Source organism: Mauremys reevesii, linkage group 14 (genome assembly GCF_016161935.1).
Source record: "Mauremys reevesii isolate NIE-2019 linkage group 14, ASM1616193v1, whole genome shotgun sequence".
NCBI lineage: Eukaryota > Metazoa > Chordata > Testudines > Geoemydidae > Mauremys > Mauremys reevesii.
Window position 1 is genome coordinate 21,875,413 of NC_052636.1, and position 21,742 is coordinate 21,897,154.

Here is a 21,742-nt window from a genome sequence, read left to right on the forward strand (position 1 = left end):
CCAAGAAAATAAATTAAAACAACCATCAGAACTAACATGCTGTGGGAAAGTGGAAATGTTGATAGCTCAAATAGTGCAGTTTCTTCTGTGTCTTGTGTGTGTCTATCTGCTTTGTGTGTGTGACCAGTGGGGCTTTTTGTTTTCTCCTGGCAGGTGCAACCATGTCAGATTTGTCTGTGGGGAGGGGCCAGAGAAAACAGACACCCTGGCCTTCGAGGTTGGGGTTAGGCAAAGGAATAACAACCCTGTCCCACAAAGAACAAAATATGTTACAGAAACAGTGGTAGGAACAGTGCTAGAGAAACTGGTAAATAATCACAATGCCCCGGCTTGAAGTAATCGGAAACACAGAATTCAAAAAGCAAAGCTCAGGGGCTATTGGGGGTTTATTCTCTGAGTTTAGCCATATGTTATAGCACAGGGAGCACTTTTGGAAGTCTCCCATCCCACAACTGGGGAAAGGAAAAGGATTCTTAGGTTCTAGCATGGATTGAAGGAGGATGGTGATGGGGAATAAGGGAATCCCCCTGACTTACCCTAACTACGTCTGTTGTTACAATGGGTGAAATGACTTTTTTTCCCTATCCCTGCCCTGTTCCTGCTCTTTGTTATAGTTCAATATAGTTTAAGTGAGGAAAATGATCATAAAAATATCTGCTCCCCAGCACAACCTGCAGCAACATCAGAACACCTGGGAATGAAACAATTTGTTCCCCAAGGGAGAACTCGATGACTAACAATTGCTGTGAAATGGGGGAACAGTATAACCGTGATGCTCAGGGTTTGTTTAGACTAGGGAAAGTGATGGAGTTCAGGTCAGGTCAAGGGGAAAGCTAATGCCAACCCCTGCACCTGGGCTGCATCTGCACTACAATTTTTTACATTAAGATCACTAACTTGAGCAGCCAACGCCATGTACAGCCCTAGTGGATGTCAGGCACAGGTAGTTTTTGCCTCAGTGTAGCTTGTTGGGATCAAACCTCTCTCCCCCCACCTGGAGGTGATGAACATTCCTGGCAGGAGGGACACACACTCCTGTGACTCAAAAGGAAAGGAGCTGATAGAAAAGATCACAGGACTGACCCCAAAGAAGGGTGAGCTGCAAAAGGCAGAAGCAGGCAACTGATCTGGTGGAGCTGAGACACCACAGTGAAGATGGTGCAAAAATCACTATGTGGGAATGAGCAAATGTGATTTAAAAAAAATTTTTTTTTGGCCAACCCTAGTCAAAGGATTTATTACAGTTCTCTCTCATGTGGATTTTCCTATGTTTGATAAGGTTTGAGCGATGATTGAAGCTTTTCCCACACTCAGAGCATGTGTAGGGCTTATCCCGTGTGTGGATTCTCTGATGTAAGATGAGGTCTGAACGATTAAAGAAACATTTCCCACACTTAGAGCATCCATAGGGTTTCTCACCCATGTGGATTTTCCTATGTTTGATAAGGTTTGAGAGCTGATTGAAGCTTTTCCCACACTCAGAGCATGTGTAGGGCTTCTCTCCTGTGTGGATTCTACAATGTCTGATAAGGTTTGAGATCTGACTAAAGCTTTTCCCACACTCAGAGCACGTGTGGGGCGTCTGTCCTGTGTGGATTTTCTGATGTGTGATAAGGTGAGAGCGCTGCCCGAAGCTTTTCCCACACTCAGAGCATGTGTAGGGCTTCGCTCCTGTGTGGATTCTACGATGTCTGATAATGTCTGAGCTCTGACTAAAGCTTTTCCCACACTCAGTGCACGTGTAAGGCGTCTGTCCTGTGTGGATTCTCTCATGTCTGATAAGGTGAGAGCTCTGACTAAAGACTTTCCCGCACTCTGAGCATGTGTAGGGCTTCTCTCCTGTGTGGATTCTACGATGTCTGATAAGGACAAAGCTCTGACTAAAGCTTTTCCCACACTCAGTGCACGTGTAAAGCGTCTGTCCTGTGTGGATTCTCTGATGTGTGATAAGCTGAGAGCTCCGCCCGAAGCTTTTCCCACACTCAGAACATGTGTAGGGCTTCTCTCCTGTGTGGATTCTCTGATGTGTGATAAGATGAGAGCGCCGCCTGAAGCTTTTTCCACACTCTGAGCATGTGTAGGGCGTCTCTCTTGTGTGGATTCTACAATGTGTGTTCAGGGTAGACCTCTGACTAAAGCTTTTCCCACACTCAGAGCATGTGTAGGGCGTCTCTCCCGTGTGGATTCTCTGATGTCTGATAAGGTCTGAGCTCTGACTAAAGATTTTCCCGCACTCAGAGCATGTGTAGGGCTTCTCTCCTGTGTGGATTCTATGATGTCTGATAAGGGCAGACCTGTGACTAAAGCTTTTCCCACACTCAGTGCACGTGTAGGGCGCCTCTCCTGTGTGGATTCTCTGATGTGTGATAAGTTGAGAGCTCTGCCCAAAGCTTTTCCCACACTCAGAGCACGTGTAGGGCGTCTCTCCTGTGTGGATTCTCTGATGTCTGATAAGGTCTGAGCGCTGACTAAAGATTTTCCCGCACTCTGAGCATGTGTGGGGCGCTTTTCCGGTATGGATTTGCTGATGTGAGATGAGGGCAGAGCTCCGATTGAAGCTTTTCCCACACTCATGGCATGTGTAGCGTGTCTCTTCCAAGTTGATTCTGTCACTTGTTATAAGGTCTGAGTGGCTACTAAAGTTTCCCTCTGGCCTCCCCTGAGTCTCACAGGCTTTTGTTTTTTCTGGGAGTGCATAACTCCCGGAAACATTCCCTTTGGATCTTCCTGATAATGTCCCAGGTGGTTCTCCTTGCTCAGCATCTTCCTGATGGGGTTTCTCCTCCTCATTCTGACTCACCAGCCCATCACCTGATGGGAGACAGAGAGAATCCAGACACAGGTCACTCCCTTTGCCGGAAAGAAAGAAAATCTCAGAGAGAGGATTGGAAAGGGATGAACAATCCAAAATATGTGGGGGAGAGATCAAACCTATCAGGAGCTGATTTTCCCCAAAACCTTCCCCAGAGGAGAGAGGAAGGGATCAGTTTTGGTCTGCATCTCATGAGAACACTCAGGGGAAAGAGAGATTGGGGAGGGACCTGCTGCCAGTTGTCAGTCAGAATAGGAGGGAAGCCATGAGTGACATCTGCCGTAACGATTCCACATCTGCAGGGAACAATCCTGAACTTGGAGAGCTCACAGGGTCTTTGTAGGGCATCCCAAATGTTTCCTGCATTCCCACACAGTTGTTGAGTTGGTTTAACCAAGTCCTCACCTGTGCAGGCAGCTGTTTGAAGCACTTCTTTCTCAGAGCCCTGGAGGTCTGGGACCCATGGCTCTTCCCCTCGTTCCAGCTGGGAGATCACATCAGGTTTGGAAACTGGAAACCCTACTGCAGGCAAAGAAAACAAGGGAGGTCAGTGGAATTTGTGGGATACTTGTCACAAAGAATAGTCCATGGTTTTAACCCCCAGCTCATTTTTAGGAAGTAACATCCCAAGGCCAGCTTCCTTGGCTCAAAGTGGCAGGAGAGTTATTATGATTATAAATCATATTCATTACCTTAGTGCCTAAGGACCAACTAACAGTGGGTCCCCATTGTGCTAGGACAAGTACAAACAGAGAATAGTAGATGGCCCATGCCCTGAAGAATTTACAATTTAAATACACAAGACAGACACAGAATGGGGGAAGGGATAGACCCCACTGTTAGAACAGAGATATTCAGGCCTGCCTGTAAAGCCTATAGTTTAAGAACTTAGGTGTATTTTGTATCACTTAGCTACTTACAGGAGTGTGAAAAGAGAGAATCAAAATCACTGTCTGTATTTGTAAGGGCCTTCTCTTACTGTGACCGTCTGAGGCCTTGTTCTTAGGCTAAGGCCTTTGGCTAAGCAGCAGGGGCAGCCATAAGCTGGGAAGCGAAGGGTCACATCCTCACATCCCAAACCAGTCACACTGAAATAAGGTGCTATTGGGCTGTTAGGAAGATGATCCTGTCCTGATAGTGCCCATCACCACCAGATAAAGAAACAGATCTTAAGATGGATAAAGAAAACTTAGTTTGACAGCAGCCTGTCTGGCAAGAAATCACTTCTCAGTGCTTGTGGTTGTGAAACCCTCATTTCTGTATTGTTTTATCTTTATGGCCACCACTTTTACAATGTTAATCAGTCTGGTTCTCTAATTGTTTTTCTCTGCTGTACAATTAATTTTGCTAGGTGTAAGTTAATTAGGGTAGTGGGATACAATTGGTTAGAGAATTATGTTTCAATGTGTTAGGATTGGTTAATTAAATTTCAGTACAATGATTGGTTAAGCAAAGGTATCGCTGAGACTATTACTATATAAACTGAGTCAAACAGGAGGGGGAACAGGGGACACAGGGTAAATGCTCTGCGGCATCAGAGCTGGTAAGGGGGACACGGGGAAAATGCTCTGCGGTGTCAGAGCGGATAAGGGGGACACGCCGCCGAAGACCCCAGGCCCCTGAATCCTCTGGGCGGCCTGGGTAACAGTCATTCCCTTGTCTCTGTCGGGTAGTCCATTGATGTAGGTTACTCCCAGACAGTCCTTAATGACCCATCCATATCACCCCATGACAGCTACATGAAAGCAAAGCACAGGAACTGGACGTTAGTCCAGTGAACACAGTGGAGGACAAGCTGCAATCCTCACACCCTGGTCAAAAAGGAGAGGCATGTGGGTCCCTGCCCATAGAGAGGGGCTGGCTACAGGCCTGATACCTGAGGGGCCATTCCTTGAGCAGACCATGGAGGCAGGTCAAAGGCTTCGCTACCCCAGAACTGTCACATTGCAAAAGCACATTTTGGGGAATTAGGAAATCTAGTGACTCTGGTGTAATGGGAGGAGAATTAAACTCCCCCAGTGGGAGGAGAAGGCTGGGGAATTACACACTAACATTCAGGAGCAACAGCCTCTAATTCTTCTGGAAAAGGAGAAGGTCAGAAACAAGAACTGGGCCACGCAGCCTCAGGAGGGACAGGCTCAGAGATCCAAGGAGCCTGGAGGGAGACAGCTTGTGGCTGCTGCAGATGGGGAGAGGGGGGACAAGACTCTCTCCAAACTCTCACTCTTCTTGACCCCGACCTGATTTTACGATCTATGACACAGTCTCACGTCTTGTGGGCAATTTCATACTCGCTAGAGGTAAGATGTCATAATCAGAGTATTGCTTATTAGCTTGGAACATGCGTGAGGGGCAAGGAGGTGAACATAGATAAATGGGTTATTCAGGGCAGGTCGACACTACAGCCGGGATTGACGCTCTGAGATCGATCCAGCCGTGGTCTATTTAGTTTTAGTAAATGTAGCCTACGTTTGCTACAGTTCAGGGCCTTATATTAAGTTGAGGCTTTGTGAGAGTGGTTATGCTGAAGTCTGGGATTTACCTGAGGTTTGGGTAGGGATTCAGGGTTAAAGGTCTGGGCTCCCCATAGCTCTAGATCCCCAAACCTCTCCTCCCTCCCACTGACCCACCCAGCCCACTTCCTGGGTGCCCTTCCTCCACACTCCCCTCTCCTTCTTCCCATTACTGGCAGCTAGCACCACCTCCCGGCACCTTGGGAGCTTCTTCTGTTCCCTCCTCGTCTCTCATTACCTCCTCCCTCCCTGCTGCCTGCTAGTGTATGGGAGAGAAGGAAAAAAGGACAAAGAAACTTGTCAAACTTGGATGATGAATAAAGTTATTACTGTTCAGGTTCTTTAGAGACCCCACAGCTTCTAATAACCCAGGGGACAGGACTCCTTACCCAGCGAGGTCACCGTCTCATAGTTCTCCTGCATGACATCCCTGTAGAGGGCTCTCTGAGTGGGGTCCAGCAGAGTCCATTCCTCCTTGGTGAAATACACAGCCACCTCCTCGAAGGTCACCGGCCCCTGAAAGAGCAAGAGTCCAACACTCAGTACCTGCTGCCCCACTCACAACCCCACTATTCACGGAACAGCAGCACCAGGGAAATGGAAGCTCCGGGAGGCACATGTTAACAGAGTCCCACCCCACCTTGCCTAGAGCATCCAGGAGGCATCAGAGGGTGGAAAGAGAGAACCTTTGTGTCTCCCAGCTGACAGATGGAAGCAGGGTCTTCACATTTATCACATAGCTACTAGCCAGAGATAGATATAGGCAATGGGGCTGTCTCTGGACCCTACTGGTGGCTCTCTGGTAGGAATCCCAACACTCTCCAAATAAAACATATGGAAGAAAGGGGGAAGTCAATAGTAAAGAATCTAAGTTAGAAAGTCAGAATTGTAGAAAGCTGGCAAGGGAAGCAATCAGAAATCAATGATCAACCAATGAAAATAAGAAGGAAGTTTTTAAAAGTACAAAATTAATCCTAACAATGGTAGTGTACATTACTAGATGGAAATGGCAGAATCATCAAAATAATGCAGAAGAGATAAAAGTGTTCAATAAATATTTCTCTCCTGGATTTGGAGAAAAACAGATGATGTAACTCATATCATAAGATGTTGACGCTGACAGTCTTTCCATTCCAACAATAACTCACGAGGACATTAAACAGCAGCTATTAAAAGTTAGATGTGTTTAAATTAGTGAGTCCAGATAACTAGAGTTTTGAAAGACCTGCTGGAGGAGCGTGGTGGACTGTTAATGTTGATTTTAATTAGGACTTGGAACACTTGGGAAATTCCAGAAGACTGGAATAAAACTAATGCTGTGCCAATATTTAAAAACTATCAAAGAGACGACGCAGCTAATGACAAGTGTGTCGGTCTGAAATCGATACTGGGCAAGAGAATGGAGCAGCCGATACTGGATTTCATTAATAAAGAAAGGAGGGTAATATAATTAGTACCCATTAAAAAGGTGTAGACACAATAGATCCTATCAAACTAACTGTATATCCTTACTGGATGAGATCAAAAGTTTGGTTGCAGCTAATAGTACTGATGTAATATACGTAGGCATATGAGTTGCTTCAGCACAATATTTTGACTAGAAAGGTACAAAATACACACGGCATACATTAAATAGATTAAAAACTGGGATTGTAAATAGGGAACCATGGTCGAGTGGATTTCCTTCTAGGGGGTTCCCACAAGGATTGGATCTTGGCCCTCTGCTATTTAACATTCTTATCAATGACCTGGAAGAGAATGTAAAATCATCACCGATAACGTTTGCAGTTGCCACAAAGACTGGGGGTGGGGGGTAACTAATGAAGTGTCAGTAGGTTCAGGCTCCAGCATTGGGAGTCTGGGAAGTTTTCCCATCCCTGGCTGGAGGGTTATTTCCTGTTCCACAAAGACGGGAAGTTCCATTCCCAACTCCTGTGCCTTGAAATTAGGCCCTATCTGACACTACAGTCCATATTCAGCATAGTGGCAGGATTATAATATGATTAGGACATGAGCCATTTTGTACAAGATGAGTCATGTGCGGTGTCATCGGAAAAGTTATAATTTGCTGAATATGATTATCCTACCTGTGTACATGGATCATGTTTGTATCTGAAGTTATGGATATTGACTCTGTATCTGTCTTTCAAATGTGCTTACTCTGGGTAACAGCCACAACGAGCCTTTCAGGTACAACAATGAAGAAGCCAGACAGTGCTGATGGTTCAGCAACAAAGACATGTGACCAGACCACATGACAATGAACTTCATTTTGGTACCTGTATTTTTCCACAAACTGGACTGGGAACTGAGTTTAGAAAAAAGGGTTCCCGCCATATGGAAAAGCTACATAAGGTGGGTGTGACATCATCTCTTGGCCTCATTCCCTGCACAAGAGAACTCCTGGAAGCACCTGAGGAACAAAGACTGAACTGGGGGAAGTGCTGGTCCCAGGGTAAAGGGATTTCTACCTTGTGTATGGAAACTTGGGGGACTGCTTGTAACATCAGTCAGGGTGAGAAATTGCTAATTCAAATTCTATCCATCTAGTATGTTAGGCTTGGTTTGAGTTTTTGGTTATTTGCTAAGTAATCTGCTTTGATCTGTTTGCTAACACTTATCGCCGGGAAATTGGCTGTTGTCTTCTCTCTCTCCTTGAGTGGCTCAGGTAAAGCACTCAAGTAGCTTAGTTGGATGCCTGGCGCCACCTGCTGTCGTGTTGGGTGATAACAGGCCCTGGAGAGGCTGGCTGAATCTCCAGCAAAGCAGTGTGAGAAGGGCCAGCCCAACTAGAGGGTTAGAGGGCACAGCGGTTCCCAGAAGCCCCCCAGACTGCACCCTGGGGTGACAACCCATCACACCCTACATTACACAAGTCTCAGCAGGTTTGTCCATCCTGTCCCCTCCTTTCTCCACCCGAGATATTTCCTGCCTCCCACCACCTCTAGCAGCTCCCACCAGTGGTGAGCTCCAGCCGGGTGGCATGAACCAGTTGTTAAATTTAGAAGACTTTTTAGAACCGGTTTTTCCAGGACAACCGGTTCTAAAAAAGCTTTTAAATTTAACAAAGGCTCGGGCAGCTGTCCACCCGGCCCCCGGCCCCAGCTCGCCTCCCCCTCTCCTGTGAACGCTCCGCCCTCCTTCTCCTCCCCCTCCCCTGCTTCCCACAAATCAAATGTTTGCAGGAAGCCTGAAACAAGCAGCAGGCAGGTAAGCTGGGCTGGGGGGGGGGACAGCGCGCGCGGCCCAGTCCGGCTCCACCTGAGCGGCTCCCCCTGGCCCCAGCCAAGCACCCCTGGCTCGGGCTGATCCCGGCTGAGCGGCTCAGATCCGGCCCAGCATGGGCCCTGCAGCACCGGTCCCGGCCGAGCGGCTCCAGCCCAGATCGGGGAGTCGGGTCCTGTGACACCAGTCGTGGTCCTGGCAGAGCTGGCCGCGGTCCCGGCCGAGCGGCTCCAGCCCGGATCGGGGAGTCGGGTCCTGCGGCCCAGTCGCGGTGCTGGCAGAGCGGACCCAGTCCTGGCCCCAGACAGTGTGATAAGGGGCTAGGGAACAGGGAGGGGGTGTTCGGTGGCTTGTGGAGGGCTGGATAGGGGTCGGGGCGGTCAGAGGGCAGGGTACAAGGAGGTTGAATGGGGGCAAGGGTCCTGGGGGGCAGTCAGGAAGGAGCAGGGGTTGGATGAAGTGCTGGGGGGCAGTCAGGGACAGAGAGAAGGGGTGGTTGGATGGGACAGAGGTTCCAGGGGGGCATCAAGAATGAGAGGAGGGGTTTGATGGGGCAGCAGGGGGCAGTCAGGGGATGGGGGGATGGGTCAGGGGTCCCCGGGGGGTGTCAAGGAGCATGGGGGGTTGGATGGGGCACGACCCCTGGGGGGGCATGACCCCCTTGTGAGGTGAGGACAAGGGAACCTGTTGTTAATATTTTGGCAGCTCATCACTGGCTCCCACCCTCCTATACATTTACTGCTTCTCTCCCTCCAAGCAGAACCCACCACCAGCTCCCTGAGAATCCCTTACCTGAGCCAGCTCCATTGCAGCCATTTTCTTCCCCCTGGGAGGAGGGGATGATCTGGAGCAAAATGTGGACATTAATCTGTAGCCTGCCAGGGCGAGAAGGGCAATGTGAGAGAATTCAGACAGGGTTTCTGTCCTTTCCACATGTCGATTCCCCCCAGGATTTTCCCTTGCTAATGGACATTCTAGGTTCTGCCACACTGTGAAGCACAGAGTGACCTTCTCCCAGTACAGGCCTAGCCCCGTCCCACCAGGGTATAGCCGTCTGACACAGGGTGAAACCCTCCCAGCAGCAGAGTCTCTCCGTTACACTTATCAAGTCTGTGGGTGATACCAAGCTGGGAGGGGTTGCAAGGACTTTGGAGGATAGAACTGAAATTCAAAATCATCTGGACAAACTGGAGAAATGGTCTGAAGTAAATAGGATGAAATTCAATAAGGACAAATGCATAGTACACCTCTCAGGAAGGATCAATCAGTTGCACACATACAAAATGGGAAATAACTGCCTAGGAAGGAGCGCTGTGGAAAGGGATCTGGGGGTTCTAATGGATCACAAGCTAAATAGGAGTCAACAGTGTTGCAAAAAAGCAAGTATCATTTTGGGAAGTATTAGCAGGAGTATTGTAAGCAAGACACGAGAAGAAATTCTTCTGCTCTACTCCACGCTGATTAGGTCTCAACTGGAGTAGTGTGTCCAGTTCTGGGGGCCACATTTCAAGAAAGATGTGGGCAAATTAGAGAAAGTCCAGAGAAGAGCAACAAACATGATTAAAGATCTAGAAAACATGACCTATGAGGGAAGATTGAAAAAAACTGGGGAAGACTCAGAGGGGACGATCACAGTTTTCAAGTACATAAAAGGTTGTTACAAAGATGCCGGAGAAAAATTGTTCTTCTTAACCTCTGAGGATAGGACAAGAAGCAATGGACTTAAATGGCAGCAAGGGCGGTTTAGGATGGAGATTAGGAAAAAAACCTCCCTGTCACGGTGGTTAAGCACTGGAATAAATTGCTCAGGGAGGTTGTGGAATCTCCATCACTGGGGATATTTAAGAGCAGGCTGGACAAACACCTGTCAGGGATTGTCTAGATAATACTGAGTCCTGCCTTGAGTGCAGGGGACTGGCCTAGCTACCTCTCGAGGCCCCTTCCAGTTCTATGATTCTAAGAACCAAAGGCCAGAGACGAGCAGAATGAAAGGAGTCACTCTGGGGATTCTCCCTGTCACTGTCCCCAAGGCAGCTCTCTCAGGTTTACAAAGCTGTTTGATGCTCCAGCCCTTATCCAGTCTCTCCTGGCAGTGCCCCTTTCATGGGCTGGGCCTAGTTTTAGCCTTTGGGAAGCGTGACCCCGGGGGCTCTGAGACTGGGCCTTCTTGCCTCAGCACATCTTGTTCCTTTCTGTGGCTCCCCAGGGAGTCCCAATGAGTAGATACTCCTCATACAGACTGCGAACATAAGAGCTGCCCACTCCATCAGACCAATGGTCCATCTAGCTCAGTGGCCAATGCCAGGTGCTTCAGAGGGAATGACCAGAACAGGGAATCATCAAGTGATCCCCCCCGTCACCCATTCCCAGCTTCTGGCAAACAGAGGCTAGAGACACCATCCCTGCCCAGCCTGCCTGTGACACTGGCAGATGAGGTGTTAGCTCTTGCAAAAGCCCCCATGTCTTCACTGAACAGGGACAAATGCATCGCTGGAATCAGTCTGACTCACCTGTGTTAGTATTAGGTATTAGGATTATAAGAATGCGCTTACACTTCGTTGAATGCTTGTGAGTTGCTGCCTGGGTTAATATCTGACTAGTTGCATTGGGAGCCTCTGTGGCTCTGTAAATCACCAGACAGGAGAGAGACTTTACCTAGGTGAAGTGCTGATTGACAGCCGAATGCATTACACCCTGCCTGGTAGGAAAGGTTCATCAACACCAGATAGACTATTATGGAATGTTAAAGACAACAAAAGACTGTTGCTGTGCTCTTCACTTCCCAGTAGCTGAGTTTCCAGCTCAGAGCACATGGCAGGAAGGGGATAAAAAACCCCATGCAGAAGGAACTGATTATCCGTATGCTGCTTGGACTCGGGGGGGGGCGGGGGGGGAGTTTCTAGGCATAAGCACAAGATCCCCAGCTGATTAGCCTGGGTTAGTCCTAAAGAATATGCAGAGCTTGCTTATTATAGAAGCTTCTATTACCTTTTGAAATTTAAGACTGTAACTTGTCTGCATCTATAGGATTACCTGCTTTGACTTCATAAAGGTAAAGGTAATAACTGGAGATATACCAATCTCCTAGAGCTGGAAGGGACCTTGAAAGGTCATTGAGTCCAGCCCCCTGCCTTCACTAGCAGGACCAATTTTTTGCCCCAGATCCCTAAGTGGCCCCCCTCAAGGATTGAACTCACAACCCTGGGTTTAGCAAGCCAATGCTCAAACCACTGAGCTATCCCTCCCCCCTGTTCTTAAACAACTCTCCTTTCCTTTTAAATAAGTCTTAATACAGGTTATTACAGGACTGGCTACAAGTGTTGTCTTTGTTGTGAGATCTAAGATTCAATTGACCTCAGTAAGTGACTGGTCCTTTGGCATAAGGTCAGGCTTGACAAAGCCCTGGCTGGGATGATTTAGTTGGGGATTGGTCCTGCTTTGAGCAGGGGGTTGGACTAGATACCTCCTGAGGTTCCTTCCAACCCTGATATTCTATGATTCTATGACTGGCAGTAACCTGAACATTGCTGTGATTCGTGGGGTAAGGCAGTGGTTCTCAACTAGGGGTCCTGGGCCCCCTGGGGTCCACTAGCAGATTTCAGGGCAGGGGCCAAGCAAGGGCAGCATTAGACGCACTGAGGCCCAGGGCAGAAAGCTGAAGTCCAGGGCCCTGAGCCCCACCACCCGGGCCTGAAGCCAAAGCCTGAGCAATGTAGATTTGTGGGGCCCCTGTGGCATGGTGTCCCGAGAGAGGAAGAAAGTGCCCTGAGGACGCAGCCAGAGGGTTGAGCCCTGACACATGACTCGCTCAGAGGGTGTCATAAACAGTTAGTTAAGGGTTAAAGTCTCTTTTACCTGTAAAGGGTTAACAAGCTCAATAACCTGAGGAACACCTGACCAGAGGACCAATCAAGGGACAGGATAATTTCAAATCTCTGTGGAGGGAAGGCTTTGTCTGTGTTCTTTGTTTGAGTGTTCGTGCTCTCTTTGGATCTAAGAGAGGCCAGACATGTCTCCAAGTTCTCCTGGAGTATTTCCTACTATCCAGTATAGTGAGTATTAGTTAAAAAGGCGGATTAGTCTTTTGAGTTGCTTTCTATATTTGCAATTGTGTGTTTGCTGAAGTAATCTCTTTATTTCTATTGCTGTACTTTGCTTTTACTGAGAAAGAAAGGGGGAGGGGGAGTTCTCTCCAGGTTTATGATTTAGACTCTGTGTATTGTTCCATCTTGGTATTACAGAGATAGTGTACTTTCTTTTCATTCTTTTAATAAATTCTTTTCTGTTAAGGACTTGGTTAATACTTTCCTTGGGTGGATTCTCAGGGAAAGAGGGAGGGTGGGGGAAGTGGGTTACTTCCCTTGGTATAGAGATTCAAGGTGATTTGAATCTGTGTTGATCTCTCTCCAGGACCAGGGAGAGTCTTGGAGGAGGGGGAGACAGGGCATGGGTCAAACACGTAAACATTGACTGGTGGCAACGAAGAAGATCTAAACTAGGATTTTAGTTTAGGGGAGTCCATGCAGGTCCCCATCTTGGAACCCAACAGCTCTAAGTGGGGGTGAGACCTATGACAGAGGGTCTCTGCAGTCAGGAAGGGCTCGCAGCGAGGGAAGCCTGGCAACTGATGGCTGGAGGGGTGAAGAGGTTTGGGGTACGGTGGGGGAAGAAGCGTCTGGGACTGGATAACCTGGGGCTGGGCACTCGCCATAGGGGACACTTGCTCCTCCTGTGCCCTTTCCACACCCTCTTGCGAGTCGAGAATGACCACCCTGTCCCCACCCCAGAAGCAGCCGTGTCTCAGGACTCTCCCCAGTTGCACCCACTAACTCTCCTCCCATTTGGGGTACAGCTCGGGGCAACAAATTCCCACCAAGATGAACCCAGCTGGCTGCTGCCTGTTCTGGTGCCACAGGGGCCTCTGGTGGGTGAAAGGCAGAACTGTAGCACTTCTCAGGCAGAATGTATCTTCTTCAAGCCAAAAAAAGAAATTCTGCGCTGGACTTGAATTCTGTGCGTACGCAGTGGTGCAGAATTCCCACATGAGTAACTCACACCTGGCACAAACATAACCTGCTCACTCCCATCTCTTCTCCCTATGTGTTGAGTCCCAGAGCTGCTGCTGTCATTAATGCACACAGGCTTTCACTCCCGTTAGTGCTGGCAAGAGCCAATCCAGTGACAGGACTGAACCCTTATTTCCCTATCACATGGGACAGTCTCAGCTGAGAGGGAGGTAAGATGGGGAGGGGGTACAAAGGGGAAAGTTGTTGTACCCATGTTAGTCCCAGGATAGCAAAGAGGTATTTTTAATTGGTTCTAAAAAAATTACCTCCCCCACCTTGTCTCTCCAAGAGATCTGAAAGTGGCAGGAGGAGACAAACAGGAAGACAGAGCTCAGGACTCTAAACTAAACATTTCAAACCCCTGGAAGAAACTACATTTCCTTTCTGCCCCTGGGTATGTTTGTATCCTACAGGAGGGACCACCCCATTCCCCTCACAGCAGCAACGGGAGACTGCAGCCAGCCCCAGATGGTCTTTCCCCATCCTGGGATGTTTGTTGTGACAAAGATTGTGTGTGGTGGGTGCACGGGCTGGGGACACCTGGACTGATCTGCAGATTGGAAAGTCAGGGCAACTCTAGCACAGCTTAGGAGCTGTGGGCAGGGGGAGCAGTTCTAGAGCTGGGCCTCTGTCCTCTCTAGCTCGCATGGCAGATGGCTCTGGCAGCATCAAGTGGGTCCATCACTGCAGGGGAAGGTTGGGGCCGTGTCTGAGATCAGGGTGAGAATTGCTGAAGAATGGGGGATGGAATTCACCTCCCCACCCCTCTGCAGAGCTCAGCAACTAGGGCTTTATCCAGTGAAGTGAAATTCAGTCTGGGTGACTTTGAGTCAGCCACTCAAAGATCCTTGTGCCTTCGGTTCCACACTGGCCACAGGAGTTGACTAGTTCTCCCTCCCCAGACTGCCGGGGGCAGCCAGGGATAATTAGTGGGTTATGGGAATTAGAAGATGAAAATTCACTCAGAACAATGATATTTGTGTGTTTATTATTAAATCCCCAGACACCCACCAATCCCCATCCTCCTTCCGATGAGCTATAAATATCTAAGGGACTCAGCTACTGATCCTGCAGTCAGTTCCTGCCCGTCCCCACTTTCTACAGCAGCACTTTTAAGAACAGGGCAGAGAAACATGTAAATACTTTGAACCGAATTCCAGAAGCTGCTGAGCATGGAGAAGTTAAAATGAAACCAAGATTCCGTCTCTCCAAGGACCTAGTGCAAAATAACAGATGCTCCCCAGAAATCTGAAATGGCCACTTCATAACTGATAAAATGTTATTAATCTGTTCACTTCTGGGAATTACCACTAAGAGAAACAACCCAGTGACAGTGATTTCCTGAGGAAATCAGGAAACAGGCCGGTGCGGGGGCTCGGCCCTCTCAGGTGCGGCCGGGAGCCAGGCCGACTCGCTACACGGCCTAAGTTCGTTATCAGTCTCCGAAGGTCCAGGGGTTCTGCCCCTCAGGCGGGCTGAACAAAAGGCAAGCAGTCAAGAAGGCCCACGCCCTCAGTCAGGGCGGGGCAGCAAATAACAGTTCTAAGCTCAGACCCTCAGTCCGGGGCGGAGCACACAGAGTCACTGAGATAAACCCAGGCCCTCCGTCAGGGCGGGGCAGCAAATAATAGTTCAAGGGGCTCAGGTCCTTACAGCAGGAGCTGAGCAATAACACAGTCAGAAAGCCCAGGCCCTCAGTCAGGGCGGGGCGACAAACAATTGTTCAAGGGGCTCAGGTCCTTGCAGCGGGAGCTGAGCAATAACAGTCAGAAAGCCCAGGCCCTCAGTCAGGGCGGGGCAACAAACAATAGTTCAAGGGGCTCAGGTCCTTGCAGCGGGAGCTGAGCAATAACACAGTCAGAAAGCCTGAGGAAAAGATCTCATGTGTCATACCGATTTGTAATCTGGAACGATATACACTAAAATGCCTAATTCGTAGCCCTACGGCAATTGCCTGGTGTCACTACAGGGCAGAATTAAGGTTGGTGCCTTAGTTGTGAATTTCCATCCCCTAGCATATTGCAATTGCTGTTAAGTGGGTTTGACAAAATTCATTGTGTATTTCTTTCTTTTAATTTCAATAGATAGCGATATTTATTTTTAAACCCTTTTTTCAACGTTCACAATTTCAATGTTCAGAGCTGTGGGAAGTTATGGGGGTCGTCAGACAATTATTTAACAACAGTAACTGTTGAGAGTCCAAAAGCCAAATCATAGAACTGTTCAAAGAGAAATTGTCAATGTCACACCCAAAATATACAGTGTAAATATCCTTAAATCAAACTCCACTTTCTCCAGAACCATTTCTGTATATTACCTATATAAATATTTTTTCATCTGTGTGTGTGTGTACAGTGAAATTAACATTTACTGCAATTTATTCATAAAAATCCAATCCTGTCAAGCATAATTTTAAGTAATGAAGTACTTCCTAGACTGGAATGTTTCACTTCAGGATAATTACACCCTCCCTGTGATGTATTTTACTCTCAGTACCGTAACCCTCTCGTGATGTAGCTCCTGTCTAGGAGCTCTGCTGAAGCCAGTGGCATTATGATCAGGTGACACTGACATGAGCAGAGACACATGGGGGAGGATGAGGTAACATGGAGGCTACCAGAGTTGAACGTGGCCGTAAGAGCACACGCTCTCTCAGCCTCTCCTCTCTCCCACCTCCCAGCTTCAGTAATTCTGAATCGTTCCCTGAAATCTAAATAGCCCCAGTATGAGAGACAGTGATTAACGCAGGTACCTTAGGGGCTGCAGCGCCAACCCCCTGCCTGGATGAGGAGGGTGAAGAATTGCAGTAGAAATGGGTTAGGTTGGGAGAGGGCACAGCTGATGGGGGACTGGGAGCTGAGTTGACCAAGAAGCCAGAACTCATGAGGAGGGGGGTTGGGAGAAGAAGTCAACAGGACTGCGTAGAGGCATTTCAGTGTATTTTCTTCATTAACCATTCTGCCATGTAGACTCAGACTTTAAAGGTCAGAAGGGACCATTATGATCATCTAGTCTGACTTCCTGCACAAAGCAGGCCATAGAATCCTACCCATCCACTTCTATAACAAACCCCTAACCTACGTCTGAGTTATTGATGTCTTCAAATTGTGGTTTGAAGCCCTCAAGCTGCAGAGAATCCTCCAGCAAGTGACCCATTTGGGCTTTGGCTACACTCGCAAATTTGAAGCGCTGCAGCAGGGTGTGAAAAAACACCCTCTCCGGCGCTGCAAAGCGCCAGTGTGATCAGAGCCCCAGCGCTGTACGTTAATCCCCACAGGGAGGTGGAGTACGGACAGCGTGGGGAGAGCTCTCTCCCAGCGCTAAGTGTAGCCAAAGCCTTGGAAACTTTTCATTCACATCTAAACACCTTGGAGCTAAGCTGGGTTGATGCACTTCCACTTACAGTGGTACAGTTGTAATTAGGTGCTTAATCAGATGCTCATGCAGCACAAAGCAGTCAATAATGGGTGTGCTTCCATTCATTAACTTGACTGTGTGCTGTGCATCGCTTTGAAAAAAAGATGCTGTGAGGGAGTGTCAAAATTGTAGGCATTAAGAAATGGTAAGTAGGTGTCAGTTCATTTCTCATGCGTTTCTCTCCTAATTTTAATGTCAGTTTTGAATCAGTATTAATACCATGTTGTTTTAACAGAAGTAGGGTCCATTTGTATAATTGTTTGCAAGATTTCATTGGATATTGTGACCCAGCCGTCTTCACCGTTTATTTTCAGATTCCTAAATACAACCCAGCACACCTCTCCTGACAGACTGCAGGCCCTGGCCGGTGATTTGTCAATTGGAAGTGACAGAGGAGGAGAAAGACCTGGGTGTATTGGTTGATCACAGGATAATTATGAGCTGCCAATGTGATGCAGCCGTGAAATAGGTTAATGCAGTCCTAGGATACATCAGGTGAGGTATTTCCAGCAGACACATGAAAGGGCTAGTACTGTTATACAAGGCACTGATGAGACCTCATCTGAAATACACCTCTACCTTCTGCCCTTCAAGTCTGTGAGTCTATCAACTGTGCCTTGCGTTGCACAGACACTGATGGAGATCAGGGCCCCATCCTGCTGCACATGGCAAAGACCCTGACTGAGATCAGCACCCCCATTGTGCTGGGCTCTGCACAGACTGAGAGGGACGGTCCTTGCTCCAAAGAGATCACAATCCAAGTAGACAACAGGGAGGAGGAAAACAGAGAGGGGCTGTGACTTCCCCCAGGTCACCAAGCAGGTCAGGGACAGAGCCAGGAACAGACCCCGTTAACGCCAGACCCCCGTCACCCGCAGCTTGGAAAGGTCCCCAGACCCCTTTGTATTAGGCTGCAGGAAGAGGTGGTTTGTCCATGGATGCACAGGCTGTCTTGGCAGGCAGCTCAGCTGTGGTCCCTGCACACAGCTGGGGGGTGTCCCCTGGGTCAGGAGAAGTCAGTGTCCAGTCCTGTGGGGCTGTGCTCCTGGCTCATACCTCCAGCACTCACTGCTGCCCCTCCCTTACCAGCTGCTCTGTTCAGCCAGCCCCAGGCCTCAGGGAGGTCACTGCCCCCCGTCCCCCATCTCCTGCAAGCCTTCAAACAGGGACATGGTGCACCAGTGCCAGAGTGCACTAGTGTAAATTCTGTCTGTACTAAGGGTTTGCACCAGTGCCTAAAACACCAGGGTGGCAGAGACCTTCAGTGCCCAAAACAGCAGTACGGTGGCACTAGAACTGGGATCTAGTTCTAGCTCCATCACGAACAGCCTGGGTGACCTTGGACACGTCAATGTTTCTCCTCCCAACTTTAGCTGCCACTCACTGGGGTCTCCTCTCTCTCCAGAGCTGCTCACCACTACAGTCTGTGTGGGTGTCCCCAGAGCTAAGGCAGGTCAGTTCTGGAATAGTCTTACAAGGGGGGCTGGGGAGTCTCTTTCCCTGGAAGTTTTTAAGAACAAGTAGGACAAAGCTCTGTCAGAGACAATCTACAGATACTTGGTCCTGCCTTGGCAGAGAGAGCTGGACATGACAACATCTTGAGGTCCTGTCCAGCTCTACATTTCTATGATGTTATGCAATATAGATACATAAAAAACAACAAGATGAAACCAAATAAAAACATGGTGTCAGGCCATTCAAAAAACAACAACAAAAAACTACACTGCACAGCATAAAATGACACAATACTAAGGAGAAGAAAGCAGCATAAAGCAAACTGACACACCTTAGGATAAAAGTACACAATGCAAAAGAGCTCAACTCAATCCAACACAACAAAGACACCAAACAAGCTGAGGCAAAACAATGCACCATAAAACTATGCAACACAACATGGGGCAATCCCAGTTCCAAATGGCACCATGCAAAGCAGCTCAGCGTAGAACAGGACACAGCACAAAAGAGAATTATTTCAATGTAGGCCTGGAAGGGATCTTGAGAGGTCGTCTACTCCAGCCCCCTGTGCTGAGGCAGAACCAAGTGTTAGGATATAGCTATTCAGGCCTGTCTGCAAAGGCCTGTACTTTAAGAATGTAGGTGTATTCTTATCACTTAGCTAGTTATAGAGGTATAAAAGAAGGAATCAAAGATCACTGTCTGTGGAATGGCCTTCTCTTACTGTGACAGGCTAAGGCCTTCAGCCAGTACAGTGGTGCGACATGATCTGGGTCGGGGTCAGTGCAGTGCCAGACCCAACGGGGACACAGATCTCAGTCGAGGTCTCTGAAGTGCCCAGCACAATGGAGGCAGCGGTTTGGGTCATGATCGTTCACTGCCTGGCACAAGGGGGTCCGTGATCTCGGTCCAGGTCTCAGTTTTACCTGGCACAACAGTGGGGTCTGATCTCACCTCAGGTCTCTTCAGCGCCTGGCAGAACAGGGCCCAGATCTCAGTTGGGGTCTCTGCAGCACCTGGCAGAACAGGGCCACGCTCAGTACGATAAGAGCCCTGATCCCAGTCACACACCTGGAGAGAAAAGCGGGAAGATTTTTGAGCATTAGATATTAGTATTTCAGAACTGAGAAAATGGGGCACAAACTAAATATTTGCCAATATAAGAGAGAAGCACCAACATCTGGGAGATTTTGTGTCACCATTTAACAGTTGAAAGGAAAAGATGGGAAATTGGAGGGGATTATACAAGGATATTGAATCAACAACAGAATGGGATGGATTCTTCTTGCCCCACACTCACATGGCCGGCAGGGAGCCCTGGGTGATGTCTTTTCACAGGGGAAAGGAGTGGGGCTGGAGTGAGAAAGTCACTATCAGTGGGGAGGGCCTGGCAGTGGGGTCTGGGAATGTGACTAGCAAGTGGTGGGGGGTGCAGTGTATATTGGAAAAGGAGTAAAAGAAATGCAAACAAAACATGGTACTTAATTAAAATCCTGTTAGGGCTCCAAAAGGAGCATAGTAGATTGTGCTTCTTTTTCAGATCTTTTGAGCAGTGTTTTGGAGCAGAAGATGAAAGTGAACAGTAATAAGAACCCCGGTGGAAGTGAAATGTGTCCCTTTTGAAACAGTCTCTGAGCTGCTGATAGCTTTGAATCCAGAGGCCAGCCAAGAAAGACTCTGTGTGGATGCAAATTACCCAGCTGATGGAGGAAGGAGGAAACTGCCATTTGCAGCACAAAGAACCTGAGAATAATGAATGCATCTGGTCAGCAAACAAGCTACTAGAAGACTCAGATTATGGCCCTCCAGAAAAGGGAGGTGAAAAAACAAGTCAAGCCTGAAAATAAGGGGGACAGGTTAACCCTAAGGAGCGTGTGTGTGTGTGTGTACAGAGCAGAAATCTGAAGCTGTGGGAAACTGAGGCACGCCACCTCATAAATTTCATAAATGATCAGTGAGTGGGGTAATTCACTAGCCTGACTATAGAACAGAACAAGGCCAGCCTGAAGGTAATTCTTCTGTTTTTCCTGCAATTAGCAAGGACATTTGTAAAAGGAATTGGTATTATTATTAAGAAATAATATGATCCCACCAGGGGGATGGAAATTGTTTCTTTTGTTTTTCAGACACTCTACAACCATGCTGGTGCCAGCGGAAGAATAACCCAGAATACAATGGATCTATGTTTTGTGATGTTTGTCTGTGGTGTTGGTCTTGCTGCTAGCATGAGGTGGGTGGGGGATGGCTCCAAAAGGCTGACCTGGGGGGAGAGGAAGATGTGTGTGGGAATGCAAAATGCTCAACTGGGAGGCCAACACCTGGGTAATGGCTACTATGGTGCCTGGAAATAGAACGGCAACTAAGGTGGGCCCCACAAGCCCTATGGGAATAATGAGAAGGGGAGGAGCTCACTGGGAATCAATGGAGGGGTGATGAAAAATGGTGCACATCAAAGGAAATGTTTGGCTGTGCCCCTCTCCTATGACTATGCAGGAGCAGGATCCATGGCCTATGGCAAGGGGTGGACAATTGGGTGTACTGTGTATGAGGGGTTTTGCTGGAAATGTACATATTTCTGGGGGCACAATTACACCAGCCCCAACCAAACTACACACATCTATATGCTGCTATCTGGACTTTGGTGCACAAATGGATCTGTAAATCTTATTGCTGTGAATAATTGCCTATTTAGCCTTTGAGCTTTTTGTGGCAAGGTCTCTCTGTCCCTGTGAGCATGTCCACACTGCAGTCAGACACCGGCGGCTGGCCCGTGCCCGCTGACTTGGGCTCACACGGCTCAGGCTGTGGGGCTGTTTAATTGTGGTGTCCATGTTCTGGCTGGGGCTGCAGCCCAAGGTCTGGCACCCTCCCACCTCGCAGGGTCCTACAGCCTGGCCCCAGCCCGAGCCCAGACATCTACACTGCAATTAAACAGCCCCTTCACCTGAGCCCTGTGAGCCTGAGTCACCTGGCATGGGCCAGCTGGGGGTTTTTAGTGGCAGGGTAGAGATACCCTTGGTGTCTGTTCAGCACCTGTCACAATGGGGACCCTGATCTTGGTCAGCGTCTGTGCAGAGCCCTGCGCAACAGGGGCCTGACTTCAGTCGGGGACTCTGCAACTCCCAGCATTACAGGATCCCGGATTTTGTTTAGGGCCCCTGCAGCATCTGGCAAAATGTGGGGGCAGGATCTGTCAGGGTCTGTGCAGTGCCCAGTATAGTGGTGGGGCGTGATCTGGGTCAGGGTCAGTGCAG

General features: G+C 48.6%; 1 protein-coding gene across 1 annotated transcript in view; it reads right to left on the reverse strand.

Moving 5' to 3' along the window:
* Nucleotides 1–1,249: 1,249 nt before the first annotated feature.
* The window catches only part of LOC120381684 (zinc finger protein 850-like), a gene marked incomplete at both ends in the record, with an annotated part of 320,266 nt that continues 299,773 nt past the window's right edge, over nt 1,250–21,742 (reverse strand). Inside the window, one exon of the mRNA XM_039499810.1 lies at nt 1,250–2,579. Coding sequence (XP_039355744.1) covers nt 1,250–2,579 — 1,330 coding nt within the window. The remainder of the gene's footprint in view (nt 2,580–21,742) is intronic.